Source organism: Salvelinus alpinus, chromosome 22, assembly GCF_045679555.1.
Source record: "Salvelinus alpinus chromosome 22, SLU_Salpinus.1, whole genome shotgun sequence".
In the NCBI taxonomy this organism is placed as follows: domain Eukaryota; kingdom Metazoa; phylum Chordata; class Actinopteri; order Salmoniformes; family Salmonidae; genus Salvelinus; species Salvelinus alpinus.
Genome location: NC_092107.1, coordinates 3,977,628 through 3,996,576, shown reverse-complemented (window position 1 = coordinate 3,996,576; position 18,949 = coordinate 3,977,628). Strand labels below are relative to the sequence as shown.

The window sequence follows — 18,949 nt, the reverse complement described above, 5'->3', positions numbered from 1 at the left end:
CTGAGACGTTTTATGAATACGGGCCTCGACTGCCTCGTTTTTAATGGCTGCCTCCTCCTTTACTCCCACAGACACACTACATAGTGAATGTTATTGTTCCATTCATACCTCAGCCGCATTCTCATGGCTCTGCTAGCAGTTTCCTCCCTGATGCTAGCCAGCTGGGATAAAGCTGAATGTAAAAAAGGGACAGTCTCTTTTGAAATCAATTAAAAATGATTTTGGATGCTCTCATTGACAGTGAAAATATATATTTTTTAACAACAGTAAATAAATAGAGGACTAACAAAGGTCGCAGTTGTAAATAAAAACTTGTTCTCAACTGGCCTACCTGGTTAAATAAAGGTGAAATAAAAAAATGAAGAACACAAAGCATGGTGTGTCTGAGATAGTTGTGCTGAATCCTGAATCAGTCACAAAACAGTTTGGTCTTAATGCACTTTTCATATTTGTTTCTTTTCCATTTGGAAATATCTTAATAGGTTGCTGAAAAGGAAGGGCTAAACCCTTTCAAGAAATCAAAACATTGAAGTTGAATAAATCTGTTGTAGGCTGTGATGGGTTAATATTGTGTCAACTTAATCACCCCATGTGGTATTTGAATACACAACTTTTTTTTTTTTTTTTAATACCATCAGACCAGCAGTTTATTGGAAGACAATCTTGGAAAAGTCCAACTGATAACACCAAGTGAATAATTGTAATAATACAGTATGACATCTGATACAATTCAGTACAATAACACTATCTTGGGCAAAGAAGAATTCTGCATCATGCTGTGGCTACTGCTTCATTGTGTTTTTGATGTTCCACTTCTGTCCGGAGCAGGTCTGAAGCACCAGCGAGTGTCCGAAGTAAGCGTTCGCCTGTATCACCTCCAGACAGCGGCCCGTGGCTCTGTTGATGATTGACTCGTTCTGAAGAACAGAGGAAATAGAATGTTCTCAATTGAGTAGGCTACTACCTTCATGGGACCTCAGAGTATTCATAAAGCTTCTCAGACTAAAAGTGCTGATCTAAAATCAGTTTAGCCTTTTACATTATTCTAGATTAGCACTCCTACTCTTAGATGCTTTATGATCAACAGTCACCTCCAGGCAGCTTCTATCATTTTTTATTTCCGACTTCACAGGTCCTTACAATGTGGTGTTATTACAGTGTTACTACACAGGGTTAACCTGCACAGGTCTGGCATGGCAGGGGCTCGCTGCGGCCCTATGCTCTACAGGGAATGAAGAGGAGTAAATAAGTAAGTAAGTAAGTAAGTAACACGGTATAAGATAAACTTAAATTAAAGGAATTTTAAAAATTACAACATTTAAAAAATAAAAAACGATGTAAAAGTGAGTCTGACCTGAGAGAAGTGCCATGTGGTCAGCCTGGTGTTGGAGACTTTGTCACAGTTGAGGAGCTGAGGGAAATTGGAGACCTGGTCGTCCATCAGACAGCGTGTTTCGTCCCCTGTACTGCCCAGAGCGCCGAGGAAAAAATGACCCTCCTTGGTGTACCGACCCAACTGGGAGGAACAGGGATACACTACTGTGAATGGCTGGTCAAGGGTTATCAACAACACTACATGTGTTCTCCCCTGTACTGGCCAGAGCACCCAGGAAGAACTGTCCCTCTTTGATGTACTGACACAACTGGTAGGAGAGAGACACAGGGAGACCAAATTAAGTGGTGAATGGTAAAGGGCTATCAACAACAACTAGGTGTGTCCTCCTCAACTCAACTGGGAAGAACACACAGAGAGACAAGTTACAGTAGTACATGGCTAAAAAGTAAAAAGTTATCAAATATTTTTATTTCACAAACGCTAACAAATTATTTTCTGACACTGAAGTCTGGTAGATTGTTTCGACTGCAGTTGTTGTATTGCGTTTCCTGCAGAGCAAGTTGTTTCTATTTTATTTTAAATCAATTGAAATTATTTGTGATATGATATTATATCCGCTCTCATTCAAAGTGGGTCTTAAAAAAATGCATTAACATGATATGATTGAGACATTTTGTCTGCATATTTTATTTTGACTGTAGAACCTGTCATGATATCCGCTACATTTGTATGTCACAGGGGCAAAGGACTACATTCTGGTTTTTAAAAAAGTTCCCCTGCAGATTTTGCTCTCACAGCTTGCAGGCACAGTGCCTCTCTAGTGAACCTAGAATGTGTCCCAAATAGCACCCTATTTCCTATATAGTGCAATACTTTTGGTCAAACGTAGTGCACTAAGTAGGGAATAAGGTGCCATTTGGGACATACTGTATACCTAGTTTAATCGGTTACCTGAGGTCCCATTCCGTGACAGGGGTGCAGGGTGGCCGTGTGGTTTACCTTCTCTCCCTGGTCCATACACAGATGGGTCGCTTTGCTACTACGAATCTACAGGGAGGGAGGGAGAGAGAAAGATGGGGATGGAGGGGGTAGAGAGAGAAAGAGAAAAAGACAAAGAGAGAAAGGGTGGGAAACTTTTTATGAGGGGAGAAAGCTACTTGGCTGCTAAAAGCATCTTATGAGTGTTTGATGAGTGTTTAGTCAAATGTTGTGTATAGGCCCTGTCGGCAGTAAAACTCACCTCCCCATAAAAGAGAGTGTTGTTGTACCTCCTCATCTCTGGATAGACGTTGTCCAGGTACCACTCAAAGTTCTTACAATGCAGAGACTTCCTCAAGGCTACCCTCTGAGAAATGTCCCCATAGTCTATCCCATGGTTCTGGAACAGGGAGTGGTTGATTACAGATTGTGTCCCAAATGGCACCCCAAAGTAGCCTCGTGAGCCATCCTGATCTCGCAAGCTTACAATAATGGTTCGCTGTACGGAATTCCAGGTGGCTCGCGAGGCTAACACCATAGGGCTCTGGTCAAAAGTAGTGCACTATATGGGGAATGGGGTGCCATTTGAGATGCACACACAATTACAAATATGTAACATTAGCAATGAAATGGATGGTGTACATATACTGCATAATGTAGTTAGGATAATGAAGAGATTAATTGAAATAGACTAGTGAAAATCTAGGTAGGGGAATAGGCGTTTTATCTGAACACACACTACCGTTCAAAAGTTTGGTGTCACTTAAAAATGTCCTTGTTTTTGAAAGAAAAGCTATTTTTTTGTCCATTAAGATAACAAAATTGGTCAGAAATACAGTGTAGACATCGTTAATGTTGTAAATGACTATTGTAGCTGGAAACGGCAGATTTTTTAATGGAATATCTACATATGCGTACGGAGGCACATTATCAGCAACCATCACTCCTGTGTTCTAATGGCACGTTGTGTTAGCTAATCCAAGTTTATAATTTTAATTGATCATTAGAAAACCCTTTTGCAATTATGTAAGCACAGCTGAAAACTGTTGTTCTGATTAAATCAATAAAACTGGCCTTCTATAGACTAGTTGTGTATCTGAAGCATCAGCATTTGTGGGTTCGATTACAGGCTCAAAATGGCCAGAAACAAAGACCTTTCTTCTGAAACTCGTCAGTCTATTCTTGTTTCGAGAAATGAAGGCTATTCCATGCGAGAAATTGCCAACAAACTGAAGATCTCGTACAACGCTGTGTACCACTTCCTTCACAGAACAGCGCAAACTGTCTCTAACCAGAATAGAACGAGGAGTGGGAGGCCCCGGTGCACAACTGAGCAAGAAGACAAGTACATTAGAGTGTCTAGTTTGAGAAACAGACGCCTCACAAGTCCTCAACTGGCAACTTCATTAAATAGTACACACAAAACACCAGTCTCAACGTCAACAGTGAAGAGGCGACTCTGGGATGCTGACCTTCTAGGCAGAGTTGCAAAGAAAAATCCATATCTCAGACTGGCCAATAAAAATAAAATATTAAGATGGGCAAAAGAACACAGACACTGGAAAGAGGAACACTGCCTAGAAGGCCAGCATCCCGGGGTCGCCTCTTCACTGTTGACGTTGAGACTGGTGTTTTGCGGGTACTATTTAATGAAGCTGCCAGTTGAGGACTTGTGAGGCGTCTGTAATCAAACCCACAAATGCTGATGCTCTAGATACTCTACTAGTCTAAAGAACACCCGTTTTATTGCTTCTTTAATCAGAACAATAGTTTTCAGCTGTTTTCTAATGATCAATTAGCCTTTTAAAATGATAAACTTGGATTAGCTAACACAACGTGCCATTGGAACACAGGTGTGATGGTTGCTGATAATGGGCCTCTGTATGCCTATGTAGATATTCCATTAAAATCAGCCGTTTCCAGCTACAATAGTCATTTACAACATTAACAATGTCTACACTATATTTCTGACCAATTTGATGTTATTTTAATGGACATTTCTTTTTGCTTTTTGCTTTTCTTTAAAAACAAGGACATTTCTAAGTGACCCCAAACTTTTGAATGGTAATGTATGTAAGCAAAACTGATCATAGATCAGTGTATAGGGTTCAACTTCACCTAACTCCCTGACCTGGAGTTCTATCTGAACATACATGTTCATATGCCCCCCCAAAAATGACTTCAAATCAGTATGTAGGAGCAACTAACCTCCATTGGAATGTTCCAGGCCAGGTAGACTTGGGACTTAAACTGGTCCATCCAGACCTCGGCCACGCGCAGGGCATTACGCCGCGTGCTGGAGGCTATGTTGCTGTGGTAGGGCTTCTTCATCCTGGCGATGTGAGCCACTCTGGAGCAGGGCAGCACCTCCATACTGCCCCCACACAGCCACACCTGGTAGTGCATGTTGGTGGAGAAATAGTATGAGAACAGAGCACATACCTTCACACACAACAAATGTTCTGCAGGACTAACACAAATAATTAAGAAAGCAAGTAGACAAACACACGAACAAACAACCCAATGCTTAGCTCTACTCAAAGAACCACAATTACATACTTGCTGAAATAGGACAAAATACAACAAATACAGGATAGAGAATGCACTATTCACATACTAGTCACCCTGCCTCTCGCCACCCTAACATACAATAACTGCATCCAAAATGGCACTCTATTCCCTTTATAGTGCACTACTTTTGACCAGAGCCCATTTATGCTCAGCCTTCACAGAGAAATGGGTGCCACACAAACCTTGATCCCCAGTTCGATGTTCTCTCCTCCGTAGACGTCCATGCCAGAGTCCAGCAGCCCCAGGTGCCCAAAGTACTCCCGGTTCACCACAAAGGAGCAACCAATCATTGCAGGAGTTCTGAGGGGGGAAGAGGGGATTCTGTTTCCCTTATTTTGGCAATTGGGTTCTCTAAATTCAAGTGTTTATTTAGTTGTGTGGATGCGTTTGCGTGCCCCTGTGTATGTGTGCGTGTGTGTATATGCGTGCCGGTGTGTGTGTGTAGCCTACCTAATGGGTGCGGAGGTGTCCCCGTCATCCCACCACTGTTTGGGGGGGTTGATGTACATGCACCACAGCTCCCAATTGTAGCCATGGCCAGAGTTCTCGTAGCGCTCCAGCTCAAAAGTCTCGTGCTTGATGTTATCGATGGAGGGCAGGATGATCCTCTTGTGGTCCTCTTTGATTCTGGTCAGAACCGGCTCAGCCCTGACATAGAGAGACAGAAAGATGGGGCCGGAGGTTTCTTAAGATCTACTGTCTCCTTCTCTCCCCCTCTGCCTCCCTAAGCCTCCAAGTCAGTCCACCTAGTTCTTCTGAGTTGAGTTGAGTCAAGTCAAGTTGACTTGAGTTAGAAGCAGCTCCCTGGGTAGTGGGTCGTTTTTCTGTGTATTTGTGGGCCCTGGTCAACTCTAGTGTATACATAAGGAACATACCAACACCGTGACTGTACTTGAATACTAGGCCTACTTTTAATACTGTCAGTTGATAAAAGCTTACGGCAATTCAGTTCTTTAAACTATTATTACAAATATTGTCATGCAGATATTCTAGATGGCTAGAAGTAGTATGCAATTCTTTCAGCTGGAAAATCTCACATTGCTGCTTGACCAACTGCTGAAGTGTTCCTTCTGATCCCCCCCCTTTAAGTCAAAGTTTATTAAACCATCGATCCCAACAACTGAAGGTTCAAGTTGAAACCCACACATACACTCACCAGGAGGGTGTGAACTCAACGTGGGCATCGAAGAAACCCGTCACCTCGCTACTGGCTGCCTTCCAGCCCTCGATGCGGGCACGGATCAGTCCCTCTCGCTTCTGGTTCCTCACGATTTTCACCATACCTGGGTAACGCTTGTTTACATAATCCTCCAACGGCCCTTTCAGTTGTTCTGGGACACAACCAAATATAACTAAGCAACACACACAGACAAACATAAGCAAGCAGACACACACAGAAGCACACCCACAAACACTTTCAGAAAAACACTTAAGCGCATGTGCACACACACACACACACACACACAGAGAGAAGAGATGTATCTGTTTTCATGGGCCCCAGTGTTGCAGTGCTTTCTAACAGTCTCACAACAACACCAGGGGGAGTTGGGTGCTTCCTGAGCTATGGCTTCTGCGCTATGAACTTTTTCCCCCTGGACACGCTCTCAGAACCCCCACAGCCCTCACTCAAACACACACTGGCAGATCTGCTCAATAGTATGCAAATGGGGTCCATTGGCTCCTACATGAACGAGCACGACATCTTCATGCTTGTGATATTTTTAAATGTGGGTCAAAAGGGAAATAAAAGTATTATCTGAGTTTAGACAGTGTCATTCACTCCCGCCTGCCGAACACATGCCCTCACCGTCGTTAGCATAATTGCGAGGAAATAGTGCCCGACAGGTGAGGGCGATGGACTCTGTCTACCGATTGACCCTGCCTCCCCAGCAGGCGGGAGGCTGGGGCGACACCATGTGCTAGCTAACTAGCTCGCTTGTTAGCGACACCGTGTGCTAGCTTGCCAGTTAGCTAGCACACGATGTCGATAACAAGCGATCTAGTTAGCTAGCACATGGTGTTTCCCCAGCCTCCCGCCTGAGGCAGAGTCAATTGGTAGACAGTGTCCATCGCCCTCACCTGTCGGGCACTATTTCCTCGCAGTTCTGCTAACGACGGTGAGGGCATGTGTTCGGCAGGCTGGAGCGCCCCTGCCTCCAGCCTGTCCTAGCTTAAACATTTACAAATAGCATAAAAAGACGTTCCTGCAGATGCAGGTATGTCCACATGCAGGAACGCCATTCTCGATATGCTGGCGGATGTGCAGTGCATGTGTGGCTGAGAGAAGACTTATGCAGACAGTAAGAGGGTGTGTGTTATTTGTTTGCATGCCTCTCCATCTCAACCACTGCAATATCTTATGTCCCCCCCATGATGGATTGCTGGCCCTCTTCCATCCTGCCGTGCCAGGAACGTGGGGGAAATTGAACCGATTTTCTCTCCTTTTTCTCTTTCCCTCTGCCCCTCACTTTCTACTAAACTCTTCCACCCTTTCACTCTCTCCCTCTACCCACATCTCTCCCTCTTCCTTTCTAAATCCACCTTTCTGTGCCTATAATTGTCTCTCTTCCTCTCTCTAACCACCTCTCTCTCTGCTCACTGCTTACTCTCTTCACAACTGTCCCTCTCCTTGGATGGATTTTGTCAAACAGACATCTTCTCTTGCCTTGATCTGACTGTCCTGTCCGTGCAGCAAAACAGCATGTTGGACAAGGATGTCTTTATAAAGCATAGAATATAATTAAATTAAATGCATAAACAAAATGTATATTGTATGAATATGCATCAATGTATATTGGATGTGTGTGTATGTGTTCTCATACCATTTCTTCACCAACATGCACTTTCAGGTATGTGTGTGTGTGTGTGTGTGTGTGTGTGTGTGTGTGTGTGTGTGTGTGTGTGTGTGTGTGTGTGTGTGTGTGTGTGTGTGTGTGTCTGTGTGTGTCTGTGTGTGTCTGTGTCTGTGTCTGTGTGTGCGTATGGCAGTGTGTGTGTGTGCATATGTATTTCTCCTCACCGTCATCACTGTAGTCGTCCACCAAGATGATCTCTTTGAGGAGGTGAGCCGGTGTGTGATTGACAGCTGAGTGGACGGAGCGGAGGATTACTGACAACGCCTCATTGACAAAGATGAAGATAAGGGAGATGTTTGGAAGATCCCTGGGGAAGCTGACCTTTTTACACCTGGAGACCACACACACACACGCACAAAGACATATGCAGACACACATGCACACACACAGAGAGAGACATACACGCACACATCATTAGCTATTGTCACTAATGACATCAAACATTAATACATCCTTAAACATTATAGATAAAGGCAAACAGTGAGTCCATCATTCAATATTCAATATTCAGGAACATGGTACTTTAACACTCCTATGTAAAGCTACTGTCTTAAGTAGCCCTATATAATAATAATATGTGTATAGTTAAGCAATAAGGCATGGGGGGGTGTGGTATATGGCCAATATACCACGGGTATATTGTTCTTATGCACGACGCATCGCGGAGTGCCTGGACACAGCCTTTAGTTGTGGTATATAGGCCATATACCACAAACCCCCAAAGTGCCTTATTGCTATTATAAACTTGTTATCACCGTAATTAGAGCAGTAAAAATAAATGTTTTGTCATACCCGTGGTATACGGTCTGATATACCATGGCTGTTAGCCAATCAGCATTCAGGGCTCTAACCACCCAGTTTAAAATATAATGTAACCCGCCCTTATGGCAGAGGACTCATGTAAAGTACTACCCAACATTCCAGTGTAGGTTTCCAAGTTTATCACCACCATGCAAGCTGCTTCTTCTCCAAGTCTCTTCTGTACATGTTGATGATGAGCTGACACATTTTGGTTTGCAATTGAAAATGAGAACCACGTGCCTCTTCCTGTTCCCCACAATCACGTTTTTCACAAGTCTCAACACACCCCCTCTCCCTAGCCTCACAGCAAGTACACTGTGGGAGAGAGCGATAGGAAGTCTATTTTTACTGTAGCATTTGTTATAACGAGAGCCAGCCCTAATGAGAGGAAGTGAGGAATCTGTGGCTGGCTATGTCCTAATAGTTCAAAGTGGCTTTTGTTTTGAAGTTTTTACTCTTCGACAATGTGTCGGTATCTATACTTCCTCTTATCGCCTTTCCCTCAACTGTGCTGGTCTTAAAGAATTGGACAGTTGAGAGCAAGTCAGCAGTCACTTTCGACTGCTGAGATACATCCGAAGAATTGTGATACAGTACATCCAAGTAAGTAAGGAAAGGATTGGATGATGCTAGTCAATTTCATGGCTCTAAATCCTAGCTCTTTCTGCTGCAGGGCATAGAGAGAGATACCCAATAGAGAGAAGGCTTCCATTGTAGGAGGTAGCTAGACGATACTGTTCTGTTAACAAGCAAAGATATACCAAAAAGAGAAGGCTCCCATTCTAATGTGTTACCATGCAAAGATAAATCACACTCTACATGCATCATGGTCCTCTTAGAGCTCGAAATAGAGAAACTAAATTACAAATGCGTGTGTCTGTGTGTTAGTAGATGTGAGTGTGGGTGTGTTCCCATTCCCTGCGGCTGCCGGCGGGTGTGTATCACAGCTGGTAGTAGAGCAGAGCTGGGGCGAGGGAGTTCTCATCAGGGGCTTTCAAATGGGGTCTGCCTGCTAACCAGCACAGCATTGGGGACACATAGAAATGTCTCTTTAGAAAAGTGTCTAAAAGAGCTGCACTGCTAATGTTCAAACATACATTTGTTTCTGTGTGCTGATGGGTTGTGTACACGCACAAACATAATGTGTGTGTGTGTGCGCGCACTTCCGACATGCGTCCAAGTGTCAATTGCCGCATTACACTGCAACTTCATCACAAATAAGACCGCAGAAAAACAACAAAGAAAGAGGGATTAGGCTACAGAGATAATACTAGATGGTTTTAAGAATATTGTATTTTTTTAACACAAAGCTAAGTGGTGCCAAAACATTAACATCTGCTGTCATAGCTTTAATCATGACTCTCTGACCATGGCAACAATCCAGTAGCAGCGAAACAACTAACAGACCAAAGTATACACTACCATGTTTATCACTTCTGATTAGATCATGAGCCCAAGATATGGCTGAGATCCAGAGATGGGTATAAAATAAAACAAAGTGCACACACACACACACAGACTAATGCTTGCAGCTTGCAGCTTACAAACCCAAATGTAATGTTTTGACACAATCCTATGTCAAAGCCTGGATTGGTCTTTGGAAAAACATAAAAGCACATGAAAATTGTAGCGGGTCTATCCTACTGAAACACGGTTGTCAGCTGAGCTATAGTAAGAGTGGCCCTGGTCAAAAGTAATGCTGCACAATATAAGGAATAGAGTGCCGTTATGGGCCAAAAAGAGTGCAATATAGGGTGCCGAAAACTTACTTTCTAGGCCGGAAGTCTGGTATGGACCGGTCCAGTGATATCTTTTGGCTGAGGTAAGCATTGTATCCATATTTCTCCCTCAATACTTTGGCATCAGCCTCTTCTTTTGAGGCTAGGGTGGCGGGGAAACCCCCTTTACCTCGCCCCCCAAAACCCTCAATCAGCCCCAGGGACTTGGACAGACCTGGAATTCACACAGTCAAGAAAAGGTCACTATGCTATAACACATTTGCTTCTTTGTTTTGAGAATCATTGACTTTTAACAAAGGAGGTACAGTAGCTGTATACTATATATGTCCCAAATGGCACCCTATTCCCTATATAGTGCACTAACCTGTGGGCCCTGGTCAAAAGTAGTAGTACACTAATTATAGAGTGCCATTTGGGAGGATCCTAAGCATCAGCCAATGTAAATAACAGCAATCGTGGTAGGTTTTGAGTGACATACAAAGTAACCAATGAAGCATAGTCATTGTTTTTAAATGGGTAGGCTAGAGTGCTAAAGAGTCATAGCCTACCATTAAGCTGTCTGTAAACCACGTCCTCCAACGACCCGAGTCTCTTTAGCAATACTTCATGACTGATGCTCAAACCTTGAGCAGTGCCGTTAGATCGTGATTGTCTTTTCACATCGTCCTGACCGATGGTTTTTGCTACTCGGGTGTGGGTGCACTTGGTCCAAAGTGTCATGAACCCCGCAACCGCAACCACGTTCAGCACCAATAACACTCTCCATCTTCTTAACACAAAAGCCATTAAAGTTGTTGATGTCCGGGATCCAAATTGCAGTATTTTTGGAACGATTCAGGACAAATTCAGGAGTCCTCCTTGTTGCGATGTGCAATAAGGTTCAATGTAAATTTGTGTTGATGAAGGCATTTTTTTGTATGTATATACCGTAGGCGACATTCCAACTGGAGAAGCTGGTGCTGCAAATCAACAGTAGATAATTGCTACAGTATGATCAAATTGAACTGTGTGCGCATTGATAGGCTAGGCTACTATCTGCCGGACGTTTAACAGAGAAACAAAGCTGAAACATAGGCTCTATTTCAGATTTCGATTGCTCATATTCTAACATAATTTAGGCTAATTACAACATTTCAATAATAAGCTTTAACCACCTACCATTTCGCATTGGATCGATTTTTAGGCTGCGTCCTCGTTCGGGGTAATTTTGGAGCCTGGTTATGGGCTCTCATACGTGACTTCTCTGTTTAAAATGTATTGTTAGAAGATCAAGCGTAGAAGATGTTAGACAGAGACTGAGTCCGTTTTCTTAAATATTTAAAGAGTCAGAAGGCTATCTCAAGTCTGTCTTTCTTTCTTTGCATCCAGCAGAAGTGGGCTATGACGCGATTGAGGACAGCCACTGTCTGTCTCTGACCTCGGATCTTCAAAATCATAGCAGATATATACTGACCACATAAAACACCTATCCTATGTTTAAGCATTCTCTGTGCAGCTTTGATCCTCCACGTGTAGGATAAATAATTGTGAGACGTTTTGAGCGGTGCATTGCACGAATAGACTGCTACACAGCCAGCCAGCCAGCCTAAAATATAACCGTCCGCAGAATGCAGCAGCGCCGATGAAAGACACCTCAAATGCAGAAAATAAATGCGGATGAAATAATTCCAAGCGAGGTGTCGTCTCACATTCGGACTATTCAAAGTAATGTAAAACGTTTTTCCCCTATACCCGTATTCTCGCCGTTTTCTTATTTTGTCGTGTTATCAAATTTTGCCGAATTATTCCAATGTGTTAGCTAGATAGCGCTTAATAATGGCACGCAGGAAAACAGGGAATGGAGCTCCTAGGAAGAGATTTGTTTTGAGCGTGCCTGGTTAGTGTGCCAGCCAGTGACACAGTGAAGAAAGCAGTTCAGATGCAGATGCAGATGCAGACGGATGGGTGGGCTGAGTTGACTCGCACCAATTATCTGCAATTATGGTGCATTCAAATCATATTTTGTCTGAAACTTTCCTCCCATGATTATTGTAAACTACTGTAAGCCTATGTCCCAAGTGAAATAATGCATTTGAAATAACATAAAACTGTGATATAATGAACAACATTTCCCCTACTTCTATTTTCCCAAAACTTTCAAAAAACACATAGGCCTACCAATTTTACAATTACAAATCTTATCAGAATACTAAAATCGTTTTTATTCTGCTATTTAAATGTAATTATTGCAAGCTTAAAAAGCGAGCAGAGACTGTGGATCTGACTTTTCTGGACCCCTCTTCCCGACAGCTAAAGGTCCCAAAGCTTCTGTGCATGTGGTCTTCTATGAATAGCTTCCATAATGTTAGCTGTCACGTTAGCTAGATAATTGTTGTTCAGAAGAATGAAAGTAAACGTTAGAAATCTGGGTTTGACCGTTGTATGAACAAGCTACTTAGCTAACTAGGCAGAACTAGGTTTTTATTGTTTACTGAACAATATTCTGCCCCATATATTGTATATAGTTTACATAAAGCCAACGTTGCTTTACACTCATTAAAGTAAGTTTCCAATCTAGAGCAGGTTTCTCACTTTTGTGAGAATGAACTAGCTAGCTGTAAATGTTTCAGCTTATTTTTATCGTATGTAAAGAATCCAAGCAGTACATCTCTCCACAATAGTGTAAAATCTTCATAAATGTGTTCAATTATAAATCTACTGATGTCTTGCCACAGTTTTCTTACATGTACTTATTTTCCACCATAATTTGCAAATAAATTCATTAAAAATCCTACAATGTGATTTTCTGGAGAAAAAAAAGTTCTAATTTTGTCTGTCATAGTTGAAGTGTACCTATGATGAAAATTACAGGCCTCTCTCATCTTTTTAAGTGGGAGAACTTGCACAATTGGTGGCTGACTAAATACTTTTTCCCCCCACTGTATACAATGCCAAAAAAGATGCAACACTGTTTCTGGGCAGTCATTACAAAAAAAAGGAGCAATTTGAGTTAATGTTTTCCTTAAACTTCTTCATATAGTGGTTGGCAGGATAATATTTATGAATATGAACTAAAGGAAACCTCCTTAATTTTGTTAACAAGTAGGTATGTATGTGTGTGGCAACATCCAAACTTTTTTCCAACAGATATTTATCAATAAATCCATTCCAATAAGGCATGACATAAGGTATAGATACAACATCCTGCTGAAACAAGGTTCGTATCGCTCTGTTGTTGAATGGGCCAAAAGAGAAACAAATCTTTCCTACTGATGAGTCAAGGGGTCAATAGAAGGGCCAATAGAAGGTAGGCCCTGAGTGTCAGGTCTTGACATGTTCCTGAATAACAGAGCAACACCTGAGGGAATGGCGTCTAAAACAATTGCAAAATCTTTAGGTGTTACAGGGACCTTGTAAAGAGATAAGAATTCCTTATAACTGCGTAAAAGACCCTCTGCATTTACCAGTTGGCTCACCAATAGGATATTATTTCGGAACCAATATTCTAAAAACAAAGAAGTATTTTTATACAATATATCCCGATTATTCCATATATAATATCTGTGTGGAGAAAAATTGTGTTTATAAATTAAGGACCATGACAAGAAAACCTGCCAATGAAAAGCTGAAAGTTTCACTGGAATTTTGTCAATATTATAATTGCACAACAACATGAAGTTAAGGCCACCAAAAGTAGAGAAAACATGATGAGAAATAAAATTCCAGATAGAAGTGGGTCTTCTTAGGAATTGTTTTATCCAATTGATCTTAAAAGTATTATTTAAAGTAGTAAAGTCCAGAAAATTCAGTCCACCATTCTCATAAGTGTTCATTACAACAGTTTACCTAATGTAATGGGTACGGTTTCTCCAAAGAAAGTTGAAAAGCATCTGGTCTATCTCCTTGCTTATTTTACTGTCAAGATATAAAGATAGAGCGCCATATTTTAGTCTAGAGATACCTTCAGCCTTGGTTATTAGGACTACCTTTTAAAGATAAGTCCCTCTGTAGCCATTGATTTAGCTTCTTCTTGTCACGTTCTGACCATAGTTCTTGTTGTGTTTGTGCTTGTTTTAGTGTTGGTCAGGACGTGAGCTGGGTGGGCATTCTATGTTGTGTGTCTAGTTTGTCTGTTTCTATGTTTGGCCTAATATGGTTCTCAATCAGAGGCAGACGTTTTGTGTTGTCTCTGATTGGGAATCATATATAGGTGGCTTGTTTTGTGTTGGGATTTTGTGGGTGGTTGTTTCCTGTCTCTGTGTTTTCTCTGCACCAGATAGGGCTGTATCGGTTTGCCACATTTTGTTATTTTGTTATTTGTTAAGTGTTCACGTTTATTCGTCATCATTAAACATGTTGAGCACTGGCTACGCTGCGTGTTGGTCCGATCCCTGCTACACCTTCTCTTCTCTTGAAGAGGAGCAAGGCTGCTGTTACACTTCTGGGTATTTTTAATATGAGGGTTAAAATTTAGTAAGCCTCTAGACTTCTGATCCTTTGTAATGGTTATGCCTAAATATGTAAGTTCTTCTTTTACTGGAATACCATAATATGGTGTCACACAATCTTTGACAGCTATGAGTTCACATTTATTAATGTTAAGGTATAGACCAGACGCTTTGGAAAAGGATTGTATCACATTGATCAATATGGGAATTTGGTTAGCGTCTTTCAGAAAAACTGTAGTATCATCAGCCAACTGGCTTATAATAATTTCTTTACCAGCTATGGAAATACCTTGTACAGGACAATTTTTTAAAGAATTTGCAAGAAGTTGGGTGATTAATAAAAACAGATACGGGGAGATAGGACAACCTTGCCTAATTCCTCTCTTTAACTCAAATCTAAGTGAGGTGACATATTTCAATTTGATAGAGCTGTTACCATTTGCATAGAGAGTCTTAATAGCCTTACAGAAAAAATCCCTAAAGCCAAGTCTCTCAAGGGAGTGGAAGAGAAACTGATGCTCTACTGTGTCAAATGCTTTATAAAAATCTAAAAAATAATATGAAGCTATCCTCAGTAATTAGGTCTGAGTAGTCAAGTATGTCTAATACTAGTCTGACATTGTTAGAAATATGTCTGTTCCTCATGAAGCCAGACTGTTTCATCAATGATTGCATCCAGGACTTCTTTAATTCTTTTTGCAAGTAGTAAGGCTAATATCTTATAGTCATTATTAAGAAGACAAATTGGACGCCAGTTATCGATGAGCAGCACTTCTTTTTTTAGGCTTAGGTATCAGTATTATTAACCCCTGACTCATTGTAGGAGGGAGAACATTGTTTTTAATACTCTCTAAAAAGACTTCAAATAGGAAGGGAGCTATTTGTTCAGATAATAATTTGTAAAATTCTGATGTAATTCCATCAACACCTGGTGATTTATTGTTCTTTAGATGTTTGATAGACTCTATAATCTCTTCAACTTTGATGGGTTCATCACACTGTTTAGATTCTATATCACTGATAGAGTGAACATTATTCAGTGAGTTAAAAAACATATCTGTGGATTCCTGACAGTACGTAGAGCTATACAATTTTCTGTAAAAATTGCTACAATATTTAGCGATTATTTTTTGGTCATCTGTAATAACACCATCAATGTTTAATTTATGGATAGTGTTATTTTTAGAGTGACATTTCTCAGGTCTAAAGAAATAGGATGAATTCTGTTCTCCCTCCTCAATCAATTTTTTCCTAGATCTAATAAAGGCTCCTTCTGCTTTTAATCTATATATATTATCCAGTTTATTTTGTAACTCATTCAGTTCCATCTTCTCCTCCACCGAGAGGCCGGCTGTGGACATCTGAGAAAGGGAAGTTATCTTAATGATCACCTTTTCCTCCTCAGCTCTTCTGGTCTTAGCAAGATTACTACCATATTTTCTATTATTTGGTATTTGGACACCTCAAATTTAAAGAGCTCCCAGTTCTTGCAATAAGATTTTTCTTCACAAGCCCTTTCCCAAAATGTCACGCCCTGGCCTTAGTATTCTTTGTTTCCTTTATTATTTTAGTTAGGTCAGGGTGTGACATGGGGAATGTATGTGTTTTTGTATTGTCTAGGGTGGTTGTATGGTTTAGGGCAGGGGTGTCAAACTCATTCCACGGAGGGCCTAGTGTCTGCAGGTTTTTGGTTTTTCCTTTCAATAAAGCCCTAGACAACCAGGTGTGGGGAGTTCCTAACTAATTAGTGATGTTAATTCATCAATCAAGTACAAGGGAGGAGCGAAAACCCGCAGACACTCGGCCCCCCGTGGAATGAGTTTGACACCTGTGGTTTAGGGGGTTAAGTAGAGTAGATGGGTTTGTGTTTAGTGTAGGTGTCTAGCTGTGTCTATGGTTGCCTGAATGGTTCTCAATCAGAGACAGATGTCATTAATTGTCTCTGATTGGGAGCCATATTTAAGACAGCCATAGGCACTAGGTTAATGTGGGTAATTGTCTATGTTGTACGTTTGTAGCTTGTGTGTGTGCACTTACGTCTTTAGCTTCACGATCGTTTGTTGTTTTGGTTTCAGTTTGTTAAAGTGTTCGTTGCGTGTTTTTCCTTTTCTCTAAAATAAAAGAGAATGTATTTTGCACACGCTGCGCCTTGGTCCACTCTCTCAGCAAGACGATCGTGACAGAATTACCCACCAAAGGACCAAGCAGCGTGTGAAACAGCAACAGGACCCACCTACACAGGATTCATGGACATGGGAGGAGATATTAGATGGAAAGGGACCTTGGGCACAACCGGGAGAATATCGCCTCCCTCGTGAAGAGGTGGAGGCAGCTAAAGCCGAGAGGAGGCGATATGAGGAGGCAGCACGGAAGCAAGGCTGGAAGCCCATGAGTACAACCCAAAAATTTCTTGGGGGGGGCTGAAAGGGAGTGTGGCGAAGTCAGGTAGGAGACCTGCGCCTACTCCCTGTACTTACCGTGGAGAGCGAGAGTACGGGCAGACACCGTGTTACGCAGTAGAGCGCATTGTGTCTCCTGTACGTGTTCATAGCCCGGTGCGGGTTATTCCACCTCCCCGCACTGGTAGGGCTAGATTGAGGATTGAGCCGGATGTCATGAAGCCGGCCCAACTCATCTGGCCACCAGTGCGTCTCCTCGGGCCGGCTTACATGGCACCAGCCTTACGCATGGTGTCCCCGGTTCGCCTACATAGCCCGGTGCGGGTTATTCCACCTCCCCGCACTGGTCTGGCGACGGGGAGCATACAACCAGGTAAGGTTGGGGAGGCTCAGTGCTCAAGGGAGCCAGTACGCCTGCACGGTCCGGTATTTCCGGCGCCACCTCCCCGCCCCAGCCCAGTACCACCAGTGCCTACACCACGCACCAGGCTTCCAGTGCATCTCCAGAGCCCTGTTCCTCCTCCACGCACTAGCCCTGTGGTGCGTGTCTCCAGCCCATTACCACCTGTGCCTACGCCACGCACCAAGCCTCCTGTGTGTTCCCAGAGTCCTGTGCGTCCTGTTGCTGCTCCCCGCACTAGCCCTGAGATGCGTGTCTTCAGCCCGGTACCACCAGTGCCGGCACCACGCACTAGGTCTAATGTGCGTATCCAGGGTCCAGTATGCCCTGTTCCTTCTCCCCGCACTAGCCTGAAGGTGCGTGTCCTTAGCCCGGTACCTCCAGTTCCGGTACCACGCACCAGGCCTACAGTGCGCCTCAGCCGGCCAGAGTCTGCCGTCTGCCCAGCGCCATCTGAGCTATCCATCTGCCTAAAGCCATGAGCAGCCAGATCCGTCAGCCAGCCATGAGCAGCCAGATCCGTCAGCCAGCCATGAGCAGCCAGATCCGTCAGCCAGCCATGAGCAGCCAGATCCGTCAGCCAGCCATGAGCAGCCAGATCCGTCAGCCAGCCATGAGCAGCCAGATCCGTCAGCCAGCCATGAGCAGCCAGATCCGTCAGCCAGCCATGAGCTGCCAGATCCGTCAGCCAGCCATGAGCTGCCAGATCCGTCAGCCAGCCATGAGCAGCCAGATCCGTCAGCCAGCCATGAGCTGCCGTCCCTCAGTCCGGAGCTGCCGTCCCTCAGTCCGGAGCTGCCGTCCCTCAGTCCGGAGCTGCCGTCCCTCAGTCCGGAGCTGCCGTCCCTCAGTCCGGAGCTGCCCTCCAGTCATGAGCTGCCCTCCAGTCATGAGCTGCCTTCCAGTCATGAGCTGCCTTCCAGTCATGAGCTGCCTTCCAGTCATGAGCTGCCTTCCAGTCATGAGCGACCCCTCTGTCCGGAGCTACCCATCCGTCCGGTGGCGCCCTCTGGGATGGTCTTCAGTCCGGGACTTGCTACAAGGGTCGCCGCTCCAGAGGCGCCACCAAAGCGGGTATTGACAATGGTGGAGTGGGGGCCTCGTCCCGCGCCCGAGCCGCCGCCATGATGGGAGCCACCCCGGACCCTCCCCTTCTGTTTCAGGTTCTGCGGCCGGAGTCCGCACCTTTGGGGGGGGGTACTGTCACGCCCTGGCCTTAGTATTCTTTGTTTCCTTTATTATTTTAGTTAGGTCAGGGTGTGACATGGGGAATGTATGTGTTTTTGTATTGTCTAGGGTGGTTGTATGGTTTAGGGGGTTAAGTAGAGTAGATGGGTTTGTGTTTAGTGTAGGTGTCTAGCTGTGTCTATGGTTGCCTGAATGGTTCTCAATCAGAGACAGATGTCATTAATTGTCTCTGATTGGGAGCCATATTTAAGACAG

At 43.4% G+C, this 18,949-nt stretch overlaps 1 protein-coding gene across 3 annotated transcripts; it reads right to left on the bottom strand.

Annotated features, from left to right (window-relative positions):
* Positions 1 to 541: 541 nt before the first annotated feature.
* Positions 542 to 11,190, bottom strand: LOC139548817 (polypeptide N-acetylgalactosaminyltransferase 17-like). 3 transcript variants are annotated; one of them, XM_071358678.1, is made up of 11 exons: positions 10,829 to 11,190; positions 10,311 to 10,494; positions 7,905 to 8,071; positions 6,042 to 6,237; positions 5,336 to 5,533; positions 5,068 to 5,185; positions 4,523 to 4,708; positions 2,577 to 2,714; positions 2,288 to 2,383; positions 1,355 to 1,516; positions 542 to 917 (listed from the first exon to the last, which is right to left on the bottom strand). In XM_071358678.1, the coding sequence occupies exons 1-11, from the start codon at positions 11,064 to 11,066 to the stop codon at positions 783 to 785; spliced, it is 1,818 nt and encodes a 605-aa protein (XP_071214779.1). In that variant the 5' UTR covers positions 11,067 to 11,190; the 3' UTR covers positions 542 to 782. The 3 variants fall into 3 exon arrangements, with proteins under 3 accessions (XP_071214779.1, XP_071214781.1, XP_071214782.1); XM_071358680.1 differs by having other exon boundaries at positions 6,042 to 6,216; XM_071358681.1 differs by lacking the exon at positions 542 to 917 and adding an exon at positions 989 to 1,222.
* Between the last annotated feature and the right edge of the window lie 7,759 nt (positions 11,191 to 18,949).

What these genes read in the sequence shown, in the direction of transcription:
- LOC139548817 (XM_071358678.1), bottom strand. Translation starts at nt 11,066, where the DNA reads ATGGCTTTTGTGTTAAGAAGATGGAGAGTGTTATTGGTGCTGAACGTG. An exon ending in GACACCTCCGCACCCATTAG is followed by an intron (nt 5,186 to 5,335) that starts GTAGGCTACACA and finishes TTCCCCCCTCAG; the next exon opens with AACTCCTGCAATGATTGGTT. An exon ending in ACATCGAACTGGGGATCAAG is followed by an intron (nt 4,709 to 5,067) that starts GTTTGTGTGGCA and finishes ATGCACTACCAG; the next exon opens with GTGTGGCTGTGTGGGGGCAG.